The sequence below is a fragment of the Eptesicus fuscus genome, chromosome 1 (assembly GCF_027574615.1).
Source record: "Eptesicus fuscus isolate TK198812 chromosome 1, DD_ASM_mEF_20220401, whole genome shotgun sequence".
In the NCBI taxonomy this organism is placed as follows: domain Eukaryota; kingdom Metazoa; phylum Chordata; class Mammalia; order Chiroptera; family Vespertilionidae; genus Eptesicus; species Eptesicus fuscus.
In genome coordinates this window covers 80,665,578-80,677,656 of record NC_072473.1, presented here as the reverse complement: position 1 = coordinate 80,677,656, position 12,079 = coordinate 80,665,578, and the positions used below count along the sequence as shown (strand labels likewise).

At 45.8% G+C, this 12,079-nt stretch overlaps 1 protein-coding gene across 1 annotated transcript in view; it reads left to right on the top strand.

The window, feature by feature from the left end:
- Positions 1–11,814, top strand: part of CHRDL1 (chordin like 1) — a 213,753-nt gene extending 201,939 nt beyond the window's left edge. Inside the window, exons 10-12 of the mRNA XM_008159404.3 lie at positions 4,420–4,587; positions 7,303–7,392; positions 11,280–11,814. Of these exons, the coding sequence (XP_008157626.3) occupies positions 4,420–4,587; positions 7,303–7,392; positions 11,280–11,410 (389 nt within the window). The 3' untranslated portion in view covers positions 11,411–11,814. The remainder of the gene's footprint in view (positions 1–4,419; positions 4,588–7,302; positions 7,393–11,279) is intronic.
- The last annotated feature ends 265 nt before the right edge of the window (positions 11,815–12,079 follow it).

Below are 12,079 nucleotides of genomic sequence, written 5' to 3'. Positions count from 1 at the left end.
TAAAGGAGAAAGGAAGTTTAATTTTAGGATAATCTAAAAATTGAGTAATCCAACCTGGAATCATCAAGAGAAGATTTGGTTTTGTCCTCACTATGTCAATAACATGGTGGGGGTGGGAAAGCTAATCAGGTCAGCAAGAGACATCAATAGCAATTTGATTACAACCACTTGTATAAATGTGTCTCATTAGTTAACAGTGATCTTCCTAATTAGAGTCACAAATCCAAAGCATTTAATATTCAATGCTTTTAATATCTACACTAATAAAAGAGAAACATGCAAATTGACCATCACTCCTCTATGCCCACCAGCCAATCAGGGGTGAGTATGCAAATTAACCCAACAAAGATGATGGTGGGCATGGAGCTGAAGCAAGCAGGAGGCTTGGGTTGCCCCCGGCAACAGAGGAAGCCAAGCATCCCACCCGCCCTGGCCTCTGCTCAAGGACAGGCTGGGAGCCTGAGTCGCCGGGGGGACGTGGCGATCCTGAAAACTGCCCTCAGCCCCTCACCCAGGCTGGCCAGGCACCCCAGAAGGACCCCCCACCCTGAAGGGGGTGTGGCCAGCTTGAAAACAGCCCCTCACCCAGGCTGGCCACACACCCCCAGCAGGGACCCTCACCCCATGGGGGCATGGCCAGCCTGCAAACCACCACAGGCCCCTCGCCCAGGCTTCCCCATGCCTCAAGGGAACCCCACCCTGATCCGGGACACCCTTCAGGGCAAACAAGCCAGCCCCCACCCATGCATCAGGCCTCTATCTATACTAATAAAAGGGTAATATGCTAATTAGACTGGGATACCTTCCAGGAGACCTTCTGGACATTCTTCTGGACAAAGCCATGGTGGTGGGGCCAAGATAGAGGCAGTTAGAGGCCAAGAGGGGAGGGCAGTTGTGGGTTATCAGGCCAGGATGGGACAGCAGTTGTGGGGGATCAGGCTGGTGAGGGGGGCTATTGGGGGTGATCAAGCCAGCGGGGGGAGGGGCAGTTGAGGGTGAGCAGACCAGCAGGGGGGCCAGTTGGGGGCGAGCAGGCCATCAGTGGAGGTCAGTTGGGGGTGACCAGGACAGTGGGGGGGGCAGTTTGGGGTGAGCAGGCCAACAGGGGGGCATTTGGGGGCAAGCAGGCCAGTGAAGAGGGCAGGTGGGGATGAGCAGGCCAGCAGGGGGGGGAGTTAGGGGCGAGCATGTTGGCACAAGCAGTTGGGGGTGATCAGGCTGGCAGAGGGGGCATTTGGGGGCAAGCAGGCTGGAGGCAGGGGGCAGTTGGGGGCTAGCAGGCCAGCAGGCAGAGTGGTTAGGGGAAATCAGGCAGGCAGGCAGGTGAGCAGTTAGGAGCCAGCAGTCCCGGATTGCAAGAGGGATGTCTGACTGCCGATTTAGGCCTGATCCCTGTAAACTGGCAGTCGGACATCTTTTGAGGGGTCCCAGATTGGAGAGGGTGCAGGCTGGGCTGAGGGACACACCCCCATGCATGAATTTCATGCACCGGGCCACTAGTCCTATATAATAAAGAGGTAATATGCAAATTGACTGTCACACCCTTACACAAGATGGCTGCCCCCATGTGGTCACAAGATGGACGCCACACAAGATGACCAGCAGGGGAGGGCAGTTGTGGGTGATCAGGCCAGCAGGGGAGGGCAGTTGGGGGGGACCAGGCCTGCAGGGGAGGGCAGTTAGGGGTGAGCAGGCCTGCAAGGGAGGGCAGTTGGGGGGGACCAGGCCTGCAGGGGAGGGCAGTTAGGGGTGACCAGGCCTGCAAGGGAGGGGACCAGGCCTGCAGGGGAGGGCAGTTTGGGGGGGACCAGGCTGGCAGGGGAGTGGTTAGGGAGTGATCAGGCTGGCAGGCAGAAGCAGTTAGGGGCAATCAGGCAGGCAGGCAGGTGAGCGGTTGGGAGCCAGCAGTCTCAGATTGTGAGAGGGATGTCCCAGATTGGAGAGGGTGCAGGCTGGGCTGAGGGACACTTCCCTCAGTGCACAAATTTTGTCACCGGGCCTGTAGTATATATATAAAGAGCCAGGGTCTGTAATGTCCAAAATAACCGAAGGGACAACTGAACGCCACGCTGTGCATGCAGCAGGCTCAGGTGGGTGGGAACTCACGAGTGGACTGAACTGCTGACTTCTTGGAGAGAGAGGTGGGGCTGATCAGCCTTTGCCTCGCTCTCTCTCTGGGCCTTGCCAGCATCCAAGTCTCTCTCTCTCCGAGAGGTCAGCAGTTCAGCCCGTTCACCAGCAGCCTGGGGTGGGTGCTGATCAGCCCCATCTCTCTGATCAGGCCTGGAGATAGGCCTGGATACACTGACTAGCATAGAAACTGACCAATCAGAACAAAATCTGGGTGAACTGTGAGGAACCAATGGCTGCCTAGGAGGCAGAGCTGTTGATGCTGACTGGCGTAGAAACCGACCAATCAGAACCTAATCTGGGTGAACTACAAAGGCAGAACCTAAGGTGGGGGCTAAGGAGGGGTTTTAAGGGCAACAGCTGTTTGGTGTAAGGTATAATAAAGTGTTTCAATTTTTTAATTACTGGTTTGGCAGTATAGTGCATATGACTGGCTATCAGTCCAGATATAGGGATCATGTATTTTTGTCTGCCAAGAGCATCTCCTCCTGCTGAAAAAGCCTCCCCCGCCATTGAAGCAATCCTATCCTATATAATCTATCTATACTAATAAAAGGGTAATATGCTAATTAGACTGGGTCAACCGGCCAGCTTCCAGACGTCCAGCTTCCTTCCAGACAAAGCCATGGTGGTGAGGACCGAGACAGAGGCAATTAGGGGCGATCAGGCCGGCAGGGGTTCAGGGGCAGTCAGGCTGGCAGGGAAGGGCAGTTGGGGGTGAGATCAGGCCTGCAGGGGAGGGCAGTTCGGGGCGAGATCAGGCCAAAAGGAGAGGGCAGTTGGGGGCGAGATAAGACCGGCAGGGCAGGGTAGTTAGGGGCAATCAGGCAGGCAGGAAGAAAGGTTAGGGTCCCCAATCAGAGAGGGTGCAGGCTGGGCTGAGGGAACTCCCTCCCCCCCGTTCACAAATTTCATGCACCAGGCCACTAGTATATATATATTGACTTCAGAAAGGAAGGGAGAGATAGAGATAGAAACATCAACAATGAGGGAATCATTTATCGACTGCCTCCTGCATACCCCACACTGGGGATGAAGCCTGCAACTTGGGCATGTGCCCTGACTGGAGCCATGCTGTCTGGGCGAATATATATATATTGAGAGAGAGAGATAAAAGAAGGAGGAGGAGAAGGAGGAGGAGGAGGAAGAGGAAGAAGAGGAAGAGGAAGAGGAGGAGGAGGAGGGGAAACTGCACAATCTAGATATGTGCTCTGACTGGGAATCAAACCCATAACGTTTCAATGTAAGGGACAATGCTCCAACCAACTGAGCCACACCAATGTTCAGTGCTCTTAACAGATACTTTCACAGATGGTTTCTGCCCTTATTCAAAGTTTTCAGAGTGTCCATGGCTTCTCTTTGTTGTTCCTGATTTGAGTGTACACTTTACTAGTAAGTATACAGCTAAAGAGGGTGCCCAGGGGCCAGCAGAAAAAAAACTTAACTCACAGATAGTCATCCAAGAGAATCCTTTCTTGATAGGGGAGTGAGGAATGAGGAGGGTGGAGTGGAATGGGGAATATCAGGAGGTGGTATCTTTATTCTGGAAGCTGAAATCCAAGTTTAGATTATACTTTAAATGATCCGTAGTTGAGGGAGTTGACCAGTTTTTTGTGTGTCTCCCAACCATTCATTTGGCATAGCATGCATATGACTAAGCTGACATCTAGCTGTTGGCACTGATGTTGATTTGGTATTATCATTCCCCTTATAAACAAATCAAAGAGCATTCAGAAATGTCAAGCTAATTTGGATAGATCATTTGGGCAAGTATATGCACATAAATGAGTATCATAGATGTTTTCTAAGTATAAGTGATGTCAGGGACGTTAACCAAGGTCCTCTTTCAACCCATTCCCTAGGCCTCTGTTGGTAACACTGAGCTAGATAGACCATGATCGTGACCCAACATGCTAAAAAACTATGTTCCCTTAATTGCCTAAGAGATTCATATCTGTCCAAGTTCTTCCTCCTCATGACGGTCCACTTCTCATGTGGTGCTTGGTGGATCCACTTTGAATGTGGGTCAGTGTTCTACAGAACTATGGATTCTGTCATCTTGTGGACTTAAATTAAAGGCCATGTGCTCCTTTGTGATTTGGTGGCTGTTATAGAGGCAGCCTAAGCTGACACAGTGAAATATTGGTGTAACTTCTATCTCTGTAACAATATTCTTGTTGATTTTCCAATTTTGATGAGTATATGTGTTATAAACAGATAGATAAATGCATAAGTTCACTTCTAGATGTGAAAGCCAGTGACAGAATTCTACTTGCTTCCTGATTCTAGAAGAACTTCCAGGTCAAAGCTTTGATAGCAAAGGCTACTTTTGTGGAGAAGAAACGATGCCCGTGTATGAGTCTGTGTTCATGGAGGATGGGGAGACTACCAGAAAAATAGCATTGGAGACAGAGAGACCACCTCAGGTAGAGGTACATGTTTGGACAATTCAAAAGGGTGAGCAAAACAACATTAATTTTCCTTTGTTTTTTGGGGTGTGTGTGTGTGTGTGTGTTTTGTAAAGGGGCTACACGGAAGGAGGGGAAGGTTCACCATAATTTTGCTTCAACCTGTTTCTCCATTTGGGACAGAAGATTTCCTGATTGCTTAGAAACTAACACATGACGAATACAGTTATTATTATGGCCTTTAACTTTAACTTTAGCCTGGGCTAAAAAATAAAAAGTAAGTATTTACCCTTGGGGTTTGTTGTCTTTCTCATACAACAAGGCTAGAGGAGTGTTTCTCAACCCTGGCTGCACATCAGAATAATCTGGGAGAAAAAATGTTAAAATACCAAATGCCTGGGCCTACCTCCAGAGATTCTGACTAAGTGGTTGGGAGTGGGGCCTAAGCTTAAGTGTTTTATAAAGCTTCACAGGTGATTCTAGTGTATAGTTAAGGTTCCAAACTATCAAACTATAGTCTATGGCAGGCGACCTCAAACTATGGCCCGCGGGCCACATGCGGGTGTTTTTGCCGTTTTGTTTTTTTACTTCAAAATAAGATATGTGCAGTGTGCACAGGAATTTGTTCATAGTTTTTTTTTTAAACTATAGTCTGGCCCTCCAACAGTCTGAGGGACAGTGAACTGGCCCCCTGTTTAAAAAGTTTGAGGACCTCTGGTCTATGGTTCTTTCCAACATGAAGCTCCACAAACATGAAAATCCATTCATTCGGTAAGAAGCAAAGTCTCTTGAATCATGCTGTGTAGTCTGGGGTAAGACAAATTAAAAACATGATCCCTGCTCTCAAGATTATAGTTTCACTGGAGGAACAATCCCAGTCATGATGTCCAATTTCTTTTTTGATTAATCACATTACCATAGCAAGCCACATTGTGCTCACTGTAATTCAGATTATCACATAGGTAAAAGACAAGTGCTGATCTAGTCTGGTCAAGTTTTCTAGGAATCCAAAGGTAGAGGTGAGATTTCAATTGGAAAATCATAAACATCTTTTTTTTTTTTCTACTGGCACCTGCGTAAGTCTCAAACTTTAGTATGTTTCAGTGTCATGCAAGGAAGTGGTTTATAACGCAGCTGCCTGACCCCATCCATGAAATGCTACTTCAGTAGTCTTGGGTAGCTTCTAAAATTTTGAATTTTTAAGCAATAGGCAGGTGATTCTAATGCAGATGGCACTTGGACCATACTTGGAGAAATAACTGCTCTACTATTTATGGGGCTTTTTCTCTCCCTTTTCACAACCACCTTTCTTTCTTGAAAGAAAGAGTTCCTCCCTACCCCTTAAATATATGCTAGAACACACATATGTTTCTTGTCCATGTTTATTTTTGCTCTTTACCTAGGAATGTTGATTTTCAGTCTCTTAACTCCATAGCACTTCTGTAGCTGGCCACCTAGGACTAAGCACTGTTCTGTTGGCTTCCTTAGCAGTGGGCCCACTATTCATCATGCAACATTTCCCACCCCACAGAGCTGTATGGATGTTTTTCAACTTGCTAGTGTAGCATCTAATATATTTTTTATTGATTTTTTACAGAGAGGAAGAGAGAGGGATAGAGAGTTAGAAACATCGATGAGAGAGAAACATCGATCAGCTGCCTCCTGCACACCCCCTACTGGGGATGTGCCCGCAACCAAGGTACATGCCCTTGACTGGAATCAAACCTGGGACCCTTGAGTCCACAGGCCAATGCTCTATCCACTGAGCCAAACCAGTTTCGGCGCTAGTGTAGTATCTAAATAACCTTGTTCATAGTACGGGTAATCAAGGTGTGTGCATGGTGGGAAGAGAAATACCCAGGCTTCATTTCCATTGCTCCCTGTAGACCTCTTGGGGATTAGTCGAGTGAGCTGGTAACATGTTGCTCCTTAAATGCACGGTAATTTTCAAAAGTTTACATGTTATTTTGATAAAAGCAATTCAGTCAGTGTTGAGACAATGGAACCCCCTTATTTTAACTCTCCCCGTTTTTATAAGAGAAAGCTAAAGGAACTGTAAATATTCCCCAAAGGAAAATATGCTTTTTGGTGAGTTGAAGATCAGGAATGGCTTCCCCATTTACACAAACAACATATTTGCAACCCCACTGCTGGCTGTCACTGCTTAGCCAAGAGGGCAGCCCAGTGGTTTTAGCAGGGACATCATCTAACCAGACTTGGGGCAAGGACAGAATTTCTAATACTGCCCATGTTTGATTCCATGTGGCTTTCCCTAGGATGGTGTCGCATGATCAGCAGCACTATTTCCCTTATCTCCATCCTCTCTAGACTCTAGTGGTCAGCAAACTCATTAGTCAACAGAGCCAAATATCAACAGTACAACGATTGAAATTTCTTTTGAGAGCCAAATTTTTTAAACTTAAACTATATAGGTAGGTACATTGTTATTAACTTAATTAGGGTACTTCTAAGCTGGCCTTTGCTAAAAACTCAAGGGGCCAAAGAGACGCATGTGGCTTGCAAGCTGCAGTTTGCCGACCACTGCTCTGGAGAACCAGGAGGAAGCCAGTGAAACAAGGAAACAAATGGAGTTAATTATAACCCTTGAGCCATCCAAGTTCTGGTTAAGCACATTACACAGCCGAGCTCAATATTCCTAAGCCCCAGTAATGAGATGATATGCTTATCCCAAGCAGAAAAAGGGGCTGGCAGTTCCAGATAGAGAGAGCCTGATCACCTGTCCAACTTTTTTGCTTGGCTCCAGGCATCCTCCAGCATTTCCATATTGAGAAGATCTCCAAGAGGATGTTTGAGGAGCTCCATCACTTCAAGCTTGTGACCAGGACAACCCTGAGTAAGTGGTACCTCTCTTTCTTTACTCCTCCCTGGAAAACACATCCAGTTTTCAATGGAGCACAGCTCCAAATAAAGTCCTTCTGCATTCTTAATGAGCATTAGTAATGCTCAATATCAACATCAGAGGATGTTTTATCTCTCCTCTGGGTAAATTAGCAGGGAAAGGGGTGTCTGGATGTGAATGAACTGAAGATCTTGGACCTTGTGAATACAAATCCAGATGTATTAAGCATAAGCTACCTCAGATCAAGGTTTCCTGAACATCTTTAATGAAACTGATAAACCCAGAGTTTCAAGATGGTTAGAGAACTCTCACAGGATTCTAGATCTGATGTATTTGTGGAGACTTCACAACTGAAAGGGTACGTCCTCTTGTGTTGGGGATGAGAGACAGAGAAAATTATTCCTGTATTGTATCAAAGATGTGTTTGGCTTTTTGGAACTGCCCCTGGGTGTTAATGTTTCTTTAAAAGCATTCAGGCTCTGAGGCATACTTGTAGCTCTCCTAGTTTCTACACTAGATGGAGCCTAGGGACTAGATACTGCTAGGCACTGGGGGGGAGGGGGGGAGGGGCGCAAAGCACTTCTGAAAGAATAAAAGACAAAATTTCTATCTACAGGGAATTCTAATGGGCGAGACAGAACATGAAAATGCTTTCACTATGAATTAGTATACTTCTGAGGAGTTAAATACCTAAGTGCTCAGGGGAACCTGCAAGGAACAATGATATGAGAGCCAGGTGGGCTTAGTTGAGGAAGGCTTCAGGAGGAGGTGTGTTTTGAAAGAGAAGGGTGTGACTGGGCAACAGGTCAGGGAATCAGTCCAGGAATAGAGTGCAGCCAAAGAGAAGACTCAGACAGGAGCAAACAAGACGTGTGGGTGTGGGTGGGTGGGTGTGGGTCAGGAACTATTACAAAGACCACATAGGGTGTACAGAAATATGAGAAGAGTTGGAGATAGGAAGTAGTCAGAGGACCTGAAGGAAACCAGTGAGAAGGTCATATATAAGGCAAGTAGCACTGGCAGATGCTCTATACTTATAAACAGTATAATGATATCAAAATGGTGTTTTGGAAGGATGTTCCTTGGCTTTCATATGGATTTATTAAGTACCTGCTTCAATAAGGCCAGATTATGTAGAGCCCAATATGCCATGCTAAGAAGTTGGACTTCATCTCCAGACCAGAGTACCCCAGTGAAGGTTTTTAAGCAAGTAAAGGATCTAGTCAAATCTGTTTTATAGAGAGAAGCAGTTATTGTATGGAGTGAAAGTTGGACTGTTAGTGAAAGAGCTGATGATAGTCTTAATTAGAAAGTGATTATACAGTATTAAGTATGTTAGACAGAGTCTTCATTAGAAAGTGATTATACAGTATTAAGTACTAGAGGCCCGGTGCACGAAATTCGTGCATGGGGGGTTGTGTCCCTCAGCCCAGCCTGTACCCTCTCCAATCTGGGACCCCTCGAGGGATGTCCGACTGCCCGTTTAGGCCCGATCCTGATAGGGCAGTCGGACATCCCTCTCACAATCCAGGACTGCTGGCTCCCAACTGCTCACCTGCTTGCCTTCCTGATTGCCCCTAACCGCTTCTGCCTGCCAGCCTGATCACCCCCTAACCACTCCCCTGCCAGCCTGATTGATGCCTAACTGCTCCCCTGCCAGCCCGATTGCCCCTAACTGCCCTCCCCTGCCAGCCTGGTCACCCACAACTTCCCTCCTCTGCTAGCCTGGTCACCCCTAACTGCCCTCCCCTGCAGGCTTGATCACCCCCAACTGCCCTCCCTTGCAGGCCTAGTCCCTCCCAACTGCCCTCCCCTGCTGGCCTGATCACCCACAACTGCCCTCCCTTGCAGGCCTGGTCCCTCCCAGCTGCCCTCTCCTGCTGGCCATCTTGTGGCAGCCATCTTGTGTCCACATGAGGGCAGCCATCTTGTGTGTTGGAGTGACAGTCAATTTGCATATTACTTTTTTATTAGATAGGATGTTAGACAGAGGAACAGAGGTCACTGTGACAGGCAGTTCTGAGATTAAATAATCAAGAACAGTATCAAAGAGAGAAATGAGTGTGGAAAGATTCCAATATTAACAGCTTTATAGACTGGGTGAATTAGTAATACCATTCACCAATTGGAACCTCTAAAAATATGAATTTTGTGGAAAGAAATGAGTTTCACTTGGAACATCTTTGGCTTAAGATGTTTAAGAGCCATCTGATTAGAGTTATCCAATAAGCCGCTGGAAATAGGGTTGATGAAATCAGTTGTTTGTTCTTCAGGAGACTGATAGACAATGAACTGGGCAGTAGGAGAATTAAAATGGAAGAACTGGGATTACTATTTGTGAGTAAGGAATAGAGGACCCATAGTCTAGGATCCCATAATCAATTATGTGACTTTTGAAATTACAAATTAATTTCAAAGAACATGTTTCTGTTCATACTGTGAACAAGACACTGTGCTATGCACTGGAGGTCTTGAAAGGTTATTTAAACTTTCTGCTAATAACAGTTAGGATTTGAGGTGTGTAATAGATATGGATGGTGTGTGCTTCAGACTCTGTGCAACTGAGGGAAGTGAGGAATGAGAGGATCCTGCAGAGTCATCTGGGGACAAAGAAGAACAAACCTGACCCCTTTATATAATGTGTCTCTCAGATCCTGGCACATAGTAAGGCTTCAGTAAAAGTTGGTTACCTGCCCAAACCTTCTCATTTTTCCTTCTACCTTGCCATTGAGTTGGATAAAATAGGGACAAATTGAGTCTGCAAAGAAGGGGGTCATGTTTGTTTTTTTTGTGGCTAGTGAAAAAAAGAGGTTCAACACAGCTTCGGAATTAAAAGGAGCTTGCTAACTTTGGACTAGGAGTTCTCCGGGTGTGACACCATGAGTGCAGGAATAAAAAGAAAACTGAAAAGGCTATCCCAGATGGGCAGTTGGTATGCATGCTATTGGACAGGGCAAGATGATAGCAGGAAAAGGAAGATCTTGTCACTCTCAAGGACCAGGAAAGTTAGAAAAGGAATGAGCCGGAGATCTGAGGTAGTTTCCAGCTTTCAGCACAGAGTGTGAACTCAAAAATGTTTGTTCAGCATGACAGAATATAGGATAGAGAAATTGGCAAGGACACTTTGGAAGTGTGGACAGTTCTATGGAGAGGAGAAAACAGGGAATACAGCCATGTTTACCTGGAGCAGAATGGGTTCACATGTGGGATGTGAAAATGGAGATCTATAAGGAGCCATAGGAGGTGATTGAGAGGTGCTAAAGAGGTGCTAAAGAGGGGGTAAGGACAGGCTGCAAGCATAGAAGAAAAATTTTATAGAGAGAGGCAGTTGTTGTGAGGAGTTAAAAAAAATTAACTACACAGGCACACATACACGTGTGCGCGCACATGCACACACACAGTTTTAACAAAGGATAGCAGGAATAGAGAAAATGGCAGTAAATAATCAAGTAACCTAAACCAACATATGGGCCCCCCAAAGTAAGCAAAACCCCAATTATGTAACAGGTAGTATTTTCCAAACTTTGACCTGGTGCCAAGTGAACCACCTAAATAGTAACAACCTGATAGTGGGGCATTTTGCAAATGCTAAATATACTGTAAAAATTCCAAGAATAATACTTAAATTTTACTCTTGAGGAGTCAGTTATGTATTATTCTTGGGATTCTTACAAATGCTTTGTGGCAAAATAAAAATTCCATGGTCACCTTTCCATATCTGCCCTCAGAAAAGTGTTTTGGGGGCTACATTGCAGAAACCACCTGACTGTATTCCCTGGTAGGTAATGTATGAGTGGGGAAGGAAGGGGGATATTGGTTATACTGCTAATTAGCTCTGCTCATGTATTGTATTTCCAAGCTACTTTGTGTTCGTCTTTTAGGCCAGTGGAAGATATTCACCGAAGGAGAAGCTCAGATCAGCCAGATGTGTTCAAGTCGTGTGTGCAGAACAGAGCTTGAAGATTTGGTCAAGGTTTTGTACCTGGAAAGGTCTGAAAAGGGCCACTGTTAGACAAGACAGTATTGGATAGCGTAAAGCAAGAAAACTCAAGCTGCAGCTGGACTGCAGGCTTATTTTGCTTAAGTCAACAGTGCTCTAAAATACAAACTCAAATGCAGTTAATTATTCACGCTATGCACAGCAAAACTTGCTCCTTTATGTGGAGTGGTGTGTCACCCCTTAACCATCTTCTCCGAAGAGACTGGAAGAGTCTTGAATAATTTGTAGGAAGAAGAGAGATGGAACACCATAACTCTGTTCTAGTTTCTGCGAGAATCACATTTCTTTACAGGTTAAAGAGTAAACAAAACCCCAGGGTTTCTACTAGGTAGCTAGAAAGCTATTCAATGAAAGAAAGAGAAGGGAATCACTTCTTAGTAGGGGTTCTGTAATACAGAGAAAATATTTGTATGAAATTATACTCTTTGAATTTTAGAATGTCTTGTGTTTTTTAAAAAATTAATCTCTCTCTCTCTCTCTCTCTCTCTCTCACACTCTCACACACACACACACACACACACACACACACACACACACACAAGCACTAAACTACAGCCTTCATTCTGAGGCAAGACCAGCATAGACTCTCTCCTCCTTTTCTTGGCCTGGCTTCCAAGTAGCTTGGTAATTGTTAGAACCCAGAAGGATAAATAAGGAACTGTGAGCAGAAGGCTATGCCCT